At 37.1% G+C, this 11,810-nt stretch overlaps 1 protein-coding gene across 2 annotated transcripts in view; it reads right to left on the reverse strand.

The window, feature by feature from the left end:
* Positions 1 to 321: 321 nt before the first annotated feature.
* Positions 322 to 11,810, reverse strand: part of LOC107095723 (protein unc-13 homolog B-like) — a 213,717-nt gene continuing 202,228 nt past the window's right edge. The window contains exons 25-34 of one of the 2 annotated variants that reach the window (XM_015391972.1): positions 9,984 to 10,072; positions 9,752 to 9,889; positions 7,808 to 7,931; positions 7,209 to 7,253; positions 6,224 to 6,295; positions 3,708 to 3,855; positions 3,569 to 3,625; positions 3,140 to 3,223; positions 2,162 to 2,321; positions 322 to 2,072 (exon numbers count right to left, since the gene is read on the reverse strand). In XM_015391972.1, coding sequence (XP_015247458.1) covers positions 1,790 to 2,072; positions 2,162 to 2,321; positions 3,140 to 3,223; positions 3,569 to 3,625; positions 3,708 to 3,855; positions 6,224 to 6,295; positions 7,209 to 7,253; positions 7,808 to 7,931; positions 9,752 to 9,889; positions 9,984 to 10,072 — 1,200 coding nt within the window. In that variant the 3' untranslated portion in view covers positions 322 to 1,789. The remainder of the gene's footprint in view (positions 2,073 to 2,161; positions 2,322 to 3,139; positions 3,224 to 3,568; positions 3,626 to 3,707; positions 3,856 to 6,223; positions 6,296 to 7,208; positions 7,254 to 7,807; positions 7,932 to 9,751; positions 9,890 to 9,983; positions 10,073 to 11,810) is intronic. The other variant, XM_015391973.1, reaches the window with a different exon arrangement.

Here is an 11,810-nt window from a genome sequence, read left to right on the forward strand (position 1 = left end):
AGATGATGAAGCTCACCACAACTCCAGCATCCTTCTGGAGAAAGATAATATCAGCTGCTTGTATCCATGATCTTTTCATTTCGGTTGTGATTCATATTTCATGACCATAGCGGAGAGTCTGTAAATAGATGGACCTTTTAATCTAAAAGCTTTGATTTTTTGGCACAGCTGTTTCCTCACTGCCACAGACCACATCTGAGCTGACATTACTGCGGACGAAGCCCCTATCAATCTGTCCATCTCCTCTAAACACAAACAAAAGAACTGAACCCCATTGTCCTGATTCATAAATATTTTATATACAAAATATTGTTACAAGTATATTCAACATATGTCACATTAGGATATTTATAATTACAGAAATTTACTCAGTTTCACAGTACATACTTAAAAAAAAAATCACAAATCTAGTGGATTTTGTGTACAATAAATACATGCTCTATTCGTAGGCCTTTATATTTTTTTTACAGGTTTGTTCTAAGAAGAGTGCAAGTGTTCAGCTGTCACTCCAGGTATGGCCGATGAGAAAGATCCCAACAGGGTCTTTAACTATAAGCAGACTGTTTTCCGTTTAATAAACGCTGTTGTTAAGTAGCGTTTGAAAAACCAGTAGCAAAATATGGGATTTTTAGAGCAAAAGGCCACATTTGTCTGAAATCAACCTTAGAATGTGACGCACTGAACACTTACTAACCTTGGCACATCGTCAGCACACAACAGGACAGATCTATCTTGTTGTCTATGCTGTAGGTTTAATTATAGGAACACCAGTAAGGTACTGGAAATGGATGATAGGTGCGAGGCCATAACAAATTCATTGCACGGTTGCAGCATCTATATATATAAATTTTTCAGCTTGCAAAAACTCTAAATGTTGTTAGAAAAAAAGATATCTGTTCCTCTATCTCATACAGAAAAAAAACATGGTTCTTCCTGTGTGTTTGGTTTTTTAAATCCATCTCACTTAAACCATTAAACAGTTTTGTGTTTAGTAAAATTAACACAAGCTTGACTGATCAATCATAAAACTCAATCATTAAAAGTAAACAAAGCTACCTTTGGCAGCTAACTGTCCCCTGTTTAAGGCGTCACGAATGAGAACTTGCTACAACATCATGCTCCAATGTGATTTTGCACCATCTACCACCAGCCAATCAATATTTAAAAGTAATTACTATTAACGATAAGAGACCTTTTTTGTTGGGATATGCTGCAGTTCTGCAAACATAATTAAAACAGCTACTTTATATAAGACACATCTGGTGCTAGGAGTGTTAATTGGTGGATCCAAGTTATGAAAGCTCTGATTCACAATAAACAAGCTTGAAACCAATTAGTGAAATAGGAGGAGTTTTCTTTGATTACCCCTTAAGTGGTTATGGATGAGATCTAGAGTAAATGGTGGTACTGATGGCACACAAGATTTTCCTCAGGTCTCTAAAAGCCTTAAAGTTGTAGTTACCTTTATTAAACAGGCCTGCTGTTTCCCCCTTAAAACATTGGCTGTAACTAGCAGACACAAATGTAATATTTGTATTTGGATTAAGATCGTATTGATTTTATTCAGATCAACTGTCTAACGTCCCCTAACTTCATTATCTTCAAAATAAACTCTTTATCTCATACAAAGTAAGCTGTATTATGTCCTCTTTGCCTTAAACAATCAGTAACTCACACATATACGATCAGTAACTGACATGCTGACTCTGTTTTCCGAAAATAAACATGAGATGGGTCATCAACATTTACTCTATTTTAGCAACATTCAGTCCTAAGTCTGAAGCTCTGCTCATCTGCCCTCCTCTGCAGGGCGAGTCTCAGACTTCAGCTTCACAAACTCTTTTGCCACCTCATCAGCCGGCCGCTGAGACAGGATACGCATCACCGTCATGCCCGTCTCATCAGTTTGAATTCGCTGCCCAAGAGGACACCAGCACACACAGCTCTTCCTGTCGGCCACGTCGCGCAGCTGGACCACAGCCATGCCGACCACCCGGTCCGCCCGGCCGAAGCAGTAATCCTTCACTGTCACATGGAGCTCGTAGCAATCTGGAGACTCTTTACCTAGGATACTGTAGAGCAGTAGGAAAAATACATAATCAATGACTAATATGATGCATAGAATACAGGTGCATAGAGGCGTTTCAGATGTCCAACTCACAACTGGAAAGTCTCGTTGAACTTTGCTGTCCAGCAGTTGTTCTTTGATTTAGTGGTGAACTTGCGCTTTTTGTCGGCCAAGAAGGGACCCACCATGGAGACCTCAACAAATGGCCGAAACATCCCAGATGTTTGCCACTTCATATCGTTCACAGCAATTACTATGGGGGCAGACATGAAAGAAAAACAGAGTATAAGCAACAAAAAACAGAGCAGAGTCTTAAGTACTACCTAAACAGAAGAAATGCTACCTATATCTATCTATCTATCCATTTATCGATACATATATATTCATTCAGTATTATTCTATGTGCGCATATTCTCTTTAAGGTCATGTCACAAAGGTGGCAGGTTCAGGAGTGTTATGCCATAAGCCCTGATAATAACTTTTAACTTTGCCGAAGAAAATGTTGTGTTATCCAAACTCTCCAAACTGTGCTCCCCAAACCTCTTCAACCCATCAGAGGGACATGTGATGCTGTTCCCACCATGCTGGGGATAAAAGGCTCTACTCACAGATTTTCCATCCTTTTTGCTGTGGTAGCTCTGCTGTATAGCCACATCAGGGACAATAAAGAGAACATGGCTAAATGTTCTCTTTGAAACCAATTTCTATCATCCAGTTCTTGTTTCCTTGGCCAGGAAGAGAGATCAAGATTCTCAGCTGATAACGGGAAGGCTAAGCGGAGTGCAATAAAGGTTCTCAGTATTATATTTTGACCTTTTAATCTTTGTCATCAAGGAATATGCTGGCAGTGTGACGGATGGTGTTACATAACATTATTATTGGGTAATAACTTTGACATTCATTCACCACTTTTGTTTTATTTACATTAATTTACTATTTTTTATTGCGTTATATATTTATTCAGAAAGGGCAATTACCTTGCTACCTCCTTCATTTTAGAATGAGTGGGGCTTTACATACATGGTCAAATTTAATAAATGGGTTTAATGTTTTGGCAGCTTAAACTCTCACCACGGACGTTGATCTTGCGCTCTTTTCCGAGCAGCATGTCGATCTGCAGCATAGCCTCTCCAATTGGCTTCTCCACACCTGAGCCTGTATTTAACAGACAGCACATTCATATAAGTGACAACACCTCACAGCCTTAATAACTGAATCAATCGTTTTTCATCATGGGTTTCTCACAGCGTCAGTGACCCATTTTATCATTTTCAATTCCATAATTTTGCACCTTTTGCATTGAGCTTTAAACATTTATTTTTGATAAAAAATACTAGTTTATCAACTTCAAGCCTTTGTTTTATAGTAGCAATGACTGAAACTAAGGTAAACTATTTCCTGCAAAACTTAAGTGTATAAACTTATAGACGTATCAGAGCTGAACATCTTTTATTCGTTGCTAAGAACGAGAAGAAATCTTTAGACTCTTATAGGATGTACCTCTGTCAGGTTTAATCTTCTCATTGCCGGTGATTCTGATGCCAATCCCATCGTGCACTGAGACAACAAAGGAAAGAAGTTTTTAATTATTTTAAGAATTATATCACTGGCATCAGATGCATACTGTTTGTGATACCACCTTGGGAGTGTTGTGTGGTGACAAAAGTCTTAATCAGGGCATCGGTGCTCTGGGAGTACAGTGACAGGGCGTAACGCAGCGAAGCTAGCTCAGGACTTTTCTCTACGAATGCTTTCTTCAGGCCATTTCCTCCAGCATGGAAGAATTGCTAAAAGGCAACAAAGGAAAGAAACAGCTTTTTTAATTATCAAAGAAGACACTATTTGGCTTTTAACTACATAAACGTAATGTAATGTAGGTAGCAAACTGATTTTTTCCATTTTCTGACACGCTTAATGCCAAGTGGGATCGCGAGGGGTGATGGTGCCTATCTCCAGCTGTCTACGGGCGAGAGGCAGGGTACGCCCTGGACAGGTCGCCAGTCCATCGCAGGGCAACACAGAAAAAAACGGGACAAACAACCATTCATGCACACCTAAGGAGAATTTAGAGAAGCCAATTAACCTAATAGTCATGTTTTTGGACTGTGGGAGTAAGCCGGAGTACCCGGAGAAACCCCACGCATGCTCAGGGAGAACATGCAAACTCCATGCAGAAAGACCCCGGGCCGGGAATCAAACTCACAACCTGCAAGGAGTGCAGCAAGAAGGAGAAAACTGTGGGCAGCATCTGCAAGGAATGCTACCCCCTGTGCCACTGAGCAGCCCACCTTTATTGTCATTGAATTGAAAATGATTACTTGGAAAATATTGCCTAAAAGTAATGACTGTATACGGTTTTAAAAAGAAAATGATTGTACCTGCATTTTTAGATAATGAAGTGAAACACACAAACAAAATGGATCTATATGGTCTACATCTGGACCATGGAAGGTAAAACAGAAATAATTGGGTATGAGTGTCTGTCGCAGGAATAACTACAGTGAAACTGTCCTGTAAGATTAAAAGAGATAAGGACAGCAGATGAAATAGGGGGAGCAGACGTAAAGTCTGATGGTTTGTTATTCTTACCACAGAAGACTCTTTTTATGTTTTTAATTCCCAAGATAGCCTGATGCATGTTTTTTTTTTCATAGCTCTACTTTCATTGTATGTTTTGTGTTTTTCCCCAGTCCTTATGTTTTTATTCATTTTACTGCCCAGTATTTTAGTCTAATTTGTATCTTCAGGAGTTTTATGAATACAGCAGGACTGAATTGGGGCGTGAATATGTAAAATATTACCCTAGCAGTTCAAATTTCCTAAGACCTACAGCACACAATATGAAATTTACTGTAAAAGATATATCCAGTTGATTCAAAAAGGGCATTATGAAAAACAACTGCATTATGGGTCACTGTGGGGGAACTGTAAACACCCGCCCGCCGTGCTCTGATTGGTCCAGCCTGTCAGGCTGGATAACCAGGCAGCAGATGACACCAATGTTCTTACTTTAAAATACAAACTTTCAGAATTAGTTTAATGATAATTGAACAGTGACCAGACTTTTAATACGCAACCTACAAAGGGAAGGCTGGAAGGAGGGAAGGACATGAAAGAGGAGCTAAGAAAGGAAATAAGAAAGAAAAAGATTTCAATAAGGAGAGGAAACAAGGCACAGAAAGACATCTTGCCTGCTCAGCAAGGCTAACAATGACCCTAGCAACTCCCCCTTTCAGAGGCATAGACCAGTATCGGGTATTGCAGGCTAAAAAAGACCTCAATGACTCCCTGTAACTAAGGGGTGGACCTCTTCTTCCGGTTCAATTTGCATGTTTTCAAAGCCTTTGTTGGGCTACTCAATAAAGCTTAGAACTAAATCCTAATCTAGACATTTTGAATTGAAAAAGCTTCCTGGATAGGAAGAGAAACATCTTCAAACTTCGAAAACAAAGTCCAGTGGTTTGTTTTTTAACTTCTTGGTAAGGCACAGAAAAGAAAAGAAAAAGAAGGTATTAAAAAAAAAAGAAAACGAGGAATGAAGGATAAAAAGAATAAAGGACATTAGAAATAAGAATCAGGAACTAGGAAGGAAAGAAGAAAGGAAGGGAGGACACAAGGAAGCCTGAAAATGTACATTACTTTGAAAGGAAAGAAACAAATGCACAGGAAAAAGAAAGGAAGGAATAAGGGAAGGTAGAAAAGAAAGGGAGGACACCACATTTAGATAATAGGGATTTGAAATAGCAAATGTTTTCTGATTTATCTATAGCTGGAAAAATACTGAAGTTTAATCCCAGAGTCTCAAACACAGGAACCAGGCAGTATGTAGAACCTTGGTTCTATGTTAACATGGCAGCAATGAGGCTGGAGGAACGTTCCTACCAATGTTAAGGCGAACACACTGAATTCACTCATGACTGCAGTTCAACTGGAAGTCTTTCAGGGAGACCCTGACAGCAAAGAGTCAACTCACTTATCTTGTTCACATTCATTAATGTACATTTACAGTTTTACTACAAATTTTTCTAACACCTTAAAAGAAAAAACCTGATTATCAAATATGATTATGCTAAAAAGAATATTAAGTGAATTAATATTAAGAGCAATAAGTTTAGATGCAGCTGACCTTTTTCCGACCATGTTTGTAAAACCTACCTTGATTGTCTCCAGCCCTGCATCGATAATGATGCATTGTTTAGGTGTCAAAGTTTTGGCCTCAGCTCCTCCCTGTGAAAACAGACAAACGTTAACATAAAAAGTTACTCATAAAGAAACACCTATAATAAAACACAAAGGAGAAACAACATCTACATATTAGAAGTGCAGTAAGAAAGAAATTTTTCAGCCTGAAGAATGAGACATACAGCAAAGTATTCACATCTTGTTTAAAACCACAACATTTTTTGATTTAAATCGGCTTCATGTTAGATACAAACTGTACACAGTTTTGTAAGCTGCTAAATGTAAGATCTGTTTTTTTTTTCTAATAGTGAGAGGGTTTAAACAATTTAAAAATTTGTCTCCAATCAAGTCTAATCAATTTTCTCACGTATCTTAATTCTGAAAAGAGGTTAATGGATTCCAAACAAAGGCAGTTTGTATTAAACAAAACAACTATAATAAATTTTTTGGCTTTTTCAAATAAATAATTGAGAACATGATAATTCAAAATAAACTCTAATTAAATCCTAAATAAATGCCTCTCATTTTGATTGATTTTAAAGTTTTTACACTTGTTTTTAAAGCACTTCATGGTCTTGCTTTGCTATATTTAACTGAGATGTTGACCGTACATCGCCACGGGGGAGCTCTCCGGTCCGCTGATCAAAGGGCTCTGGATGTCCCTAGGTTCGAGTATAAACACTGCACCGAAAATGTGGAACAATCTGCCCCTCGGTGTACAGGTTCTCACTGATCTGCACCTTTTTAAATCCAGATTAAAGACTCTTTTTTTTTTTTTTACTGGCTTTTAGTACTTAGAACAAGTTGTTTTATGCTTATGATTTTATTATTATTCTTTCATTTATTTATTTTTTAAACATTTTTATACTTCTGTGAAGCACTTTGGTCTTCCTGGTGTTATTGTAAAGGGCTATACAAATAAAATTTGATTTGATTTTTGATTTGATTAAAGATGTACCTTGAGATTAGAGAGTCCTTTCGCTGCAGTGAGGAGTTGAGCTCCCTGCAAACAGAGAGAGAGGAAGATTAGATTCATCCCAAACATGAAAATATCAAATTGAAGGAGAAGAAGCAACCAGGGAAGGGCAGCAGAGCCCAAAATTCTGTTAATATCCTTTTACCATACACTACTTATGATACAGTTTACATGTTTAAAGCCTAACTTAGATATCACAATACATATTTAATAACGTTTTTAGTCAATCAGAACATACCCAGACAAATATAATTGTTAGGTTTTGACAATTTCAGCTAAGTATATATTTTTCTGAAAACATGATGAACAAAGAAGGAAGAAAAAAGTGGTCATTTTTGTGCAACATTTTGCTTCTGTTCCTCTACCCCAATAATTGGCAGTATTTCTGGTTCATTGTATAAAATCAAGCGAGAAAGTAAAATTCTTGAGTAAAGCATGCGCTCCACTTTGATTCTGATGTTTTAATGTTTCTTCTCTAAAGTAAGTCCCTATAGCAGACGTCTTTCTTTAACTGTATTATTGTACAGGGTTAGAGATGTTTTAAGGTGAGTAAGGACAGGGAAGATTGTTGTCTCTCTCACCAGGCTGTCATTAGACTGAGGCAGGACGACGGTCTTCTCCAGGCTGCTCAGGACAATCTTCCACAGATCCTTTAGGATCCTCTTCAGCACCGTTTTTTCACAGATGTCAGCGAATATGCTGAGGCTGGATTACAAGCAGACGAGACATTGGTGTTTAAAATAATAATAATAAAAAAAAACACTAAAGATTTCTGCCTAAGAAAATATTTAATGGCAGTGCTTTACAAATAAACAAGTGCACTAAGCAAACAACCAAAACTGTAAAATGTGCAGGTAATTTTGCTTGTAATAATTTTTCTTTATTTCCTGTTAAGCAGGCGATCAAAAAAATACATAGCAAAAAAAAAATAAAAAAATAAAATGTTAAGCCCAATTAGGGATGATTCTGACCAGCAGATGGCAGCAAAGTGTAGCATTATTGGGATTCATACACAGCCTCACCAGTTAAAACAAGAATGCTACACAATGTGATATCTGAGCTGCTTTAAGTAAAAAAGTAATAGAGATACCATACTTTTTTTTTTCTTTCTTTCTTTTTTTTTTTTTTTTTGCAAAAGTACGTAATTTAAAGTAATTTAGGGATAACAAGTTGTTTGTAAAAGAACATGAATTTAAGCCAATTTATGTCATGTAAATAAGCCAAATGGCTGCTGGACAGACAAGATATTGACCTTAACTATAAGGCAGAGTGCAGCCGGTTTTAATTGGATAATTTTATCCGCTTATTTCCAGGAATGAAGTCTTTTCCATTATGTTCAGCAGTGCATAGAGAAAGTAATGGACTAACCCCCTTAAAGATTCCATCTGTTTTTGCCCTTTTCGTTACACGAAATATTTTACATCCTTTAACAAATGTTAACACTGTGATGTTAAGACTTTGATATCAGTGTAGTAAAAATCAGACAATTCTGAGGGTTGTCAAGCATAAACACCTCTATTAAAATATTTAATTCCAGACTTTGATAAAGCCACACTAAATCCTTAATTAGTCACTTCATTGACTCAGTGCTGGCCACCAAGTTTTAAGAAATTGAAATTCAAATAGATTTGTCTTTTGCTCTAATAAATTAGAAGAAAAGTGATTAACTTTGAGTAAATTACTGGACTGAATCGACTGTTTATTTCTATATATGAATTGAATCTAAATTGCCTTTAGACAACATTCACTCTGAAACAAAACTATTTAAATAACCGAAGGTGAAATATTTATGTTCTGTTGAGATATTCTGAGCTGGAATTGTTGATGTGCTTGGATTCAGTTTCCTGCAATGTAACCTAGGTCGGCTTGTGTGAAGGTCATGTATGGGTGGCCAGGTACGGTATTCTCTGACAGAGAGCAGAAAATTTGCTTCTATTAATAAGTGCAAGTTATCCTCCTTATTATCCTTCCATCTCCATTTTTGAATCTAAAATGCAGATTGTCGCTAGCTTAACTTGGCTGTAAACATTTTTGCTCTAACTGACCAATCAGCGGACAGAAAATGCTGATGTAGGGGTGGGCTCGCAAGCTGGCCCTGTGAGGCAAATCCAAATTCTGATTCGTTGAAGAAAGCGTTCCTCACTAATATTGTTAAGGCCCTGGGCAGAAGTGATTAACAGTAACGAACTGAGGCTGAAATATGATTAGACAAAAAATATAGCATATATATAGCATAATTATAACACTACATAATTAAGAGAACAGATCGTTTGGAATAAATTAATACAGTTGGATAGAAGAAAATTTAAGTTTAGGTTTTGAATATAGATTAGTGTCTGTGATTGATTTTAGGCCAGCAGTGAAGGCCTTGAAGGCCCTGGCCCGCCACAATTGTAATTTATCATGTGATTAATAACAAATTTACCATTTTCACTAAATATTTCTGAAGGTTGTATTCCTTATCTCTAAATGCATATTTCTAATCAGGCGTTATATTGAAGGTTGCACACAACTTGGCAACTTACTTTCCATCCAGGAACTCCATTAGAGGCCTCAGTGCATTGTCGGCGTCTGTCTCTGCAGTGTTGTGGTTGGGCGGACCTTTCATCTGGTAGAGGATCTCGGCCATCTGACGCATGCAGCTGTTTATGCGATTCTGGAAACTGAAGAGAGCAAAGATTAAGTCTGTAAGCGCCTGCTGCAAGCCACTATTTAGCTTTAGGGTTTAGTTTAGACCCAGGTCCTAAGGGCTGTTACCTTTTAGCAAACACGGCACTAAAGTTGTCCAGGACTGTACTGAGCTTCACCTGAAGGTCGTTGAGGATGTTGGCGGCCTCAGTGTCCAGCTGAAAGATGGGTAGAAATGAAAAGGATGAGAGTGGTGGTAACAGGGTCGTAACTTTGTGATCAGAACCAGAGCCAGAACTTGGCTGCAATGTTACATAATTTTCAGTAGGTGCGGCAGGGTGGCTCTGTCGAGGAGAAACTTAAGGGTTAGTTTCCATGTTTTTTTTGTTTTTTTTTTTTTTTAAGTTTTCTGTCTTAGAGTTATTTTGGAGTTCACATCATAAATGTTTTTTGAAAAAAATAAAACAGCAGGACAGATAACACCATTAAAAACTAAGTTTAGCTTTACATGAAGTTTAGAAAGAAGCTTTTACTAACCATTAGTCATTCTTCAGTAAGTGGACAGTTTGTTTTTAACTTGCATGTAAAATGTCTACTGGTCCATAATTATTATAAAAATATCTAGCAGTTTTTTTCCTAATTTACTGAATATTGTCCGTTTTAAAACAAATGCAGGCCTTCGCAAAGTGGTTAATGCTCACCAAATGTTTCCAGTGTTAATAGCATGCTAAAGTCTGTGAACAGCAAAAGCTTAACCCCTGTCGGCTAATAAAGTGTTGGGTCGTCTATTAAAGTTTACATCAGTAAAAGTTTCCACATCAATTTTAATTCAACCCGTTTATATTTTGCTGCCTGGATGGATTGTATATCTTACAAAAGAAACTCAACAGACAATTAAGCCTGATTTAAACAGCTTGAAGTAAGAAAATATGGCAATTAAACCAGACCATAATGCAGAGACAAACAGCCTTGGTAACCAGGTCACTGTTTAAAGCTAATTACATTTCTTATCTTCAGAGTGATCTCCTGACCCCAACTTTAGGAATAAGTTTATAAAATCAGCAGAAAAACTTCTGTATTTAACTATTTAGTGCCCTGAAATTAAAGTATAAGTAAAGATATGACAGCTGAATCTACTTGACATTAGGTCACTTCTAAAATGAATCATTTACTTATTAAAACAGAGTTATAAAAATTGGGTTGTGAAGCCATGAAGCACTCTGGAGAGTTGAACTCAAAGTAAGGAACAGCATCGATTTGTTTTTGTGATTAATTAAGTTTCTTTCTCTATTTGTTTACCCATGTAAGTTTAATTTCATGCATGCTTTGACATTTTTACAGGGATTTTGAGTATAATGTTGGCAATTGGAAAAGCAAATATTGTTGAGGACATTCTGCAGCAGAAGTTGCTCTTCTCATATGAGCAGAGATTAATGTATGAGCTCTGCCTACAGCGAAGCAGCAGGTCATGAATGTTAAAGAACTGAGAGCCCATCATACATTTAATCTGTGTAGCATTCATAGATGTAACAAGAAAGACAGAAGACAGGCTCTATTTTGCCTCTTCAGAACTTACTGTATTATCTCGTCTGAATGGAGCAATTAAAGAGGTCATTTTCTGAAACTCAAGCGGATCTTCAAAAATGTACCAGAGGATGAAATGAAAACCGTTTTCTTATAACCAGGCATAAACATCCTGAAGTTAGTTTTACTTTCCAACAGAAAAAAACTGAGTAAAAGCTGAACATTCATATATCACAAAATGTTCAGAGACATTTCATAAGAAATCTGTGCTTTTTAAGAATTCTCTACCTTTTACTTTAATTTAGAATATGAAATACATATATTTACTGTAATTTTCAAGCTGGTTTCTTTAGGCTTTAGGGAAGGAAGGAAGGAAGGAAGGAAGGAAGGAAGGAAGGAAGGAAGGAAGGAAGGAAGGAAGGAAGGAAGGAA

The sequence above is a fragment of the Cyprinodon variegatus genome, unplaced genomic scaffold, assembly GCF_000732505.1.
Source record: "Cyprinodon variegatus isolate N-32 unplaced genomic scaffold, C_variegatus-1.0 Scaffold567, whole genome shotgun sequence".
Lineage (NCBI taxonomy): Eukaryota > Metazoa > Chordata > Actinopteri > Cyprinodontiformes > Cyprinodontidae > Cyprinodon > Cyprinodon variegatus.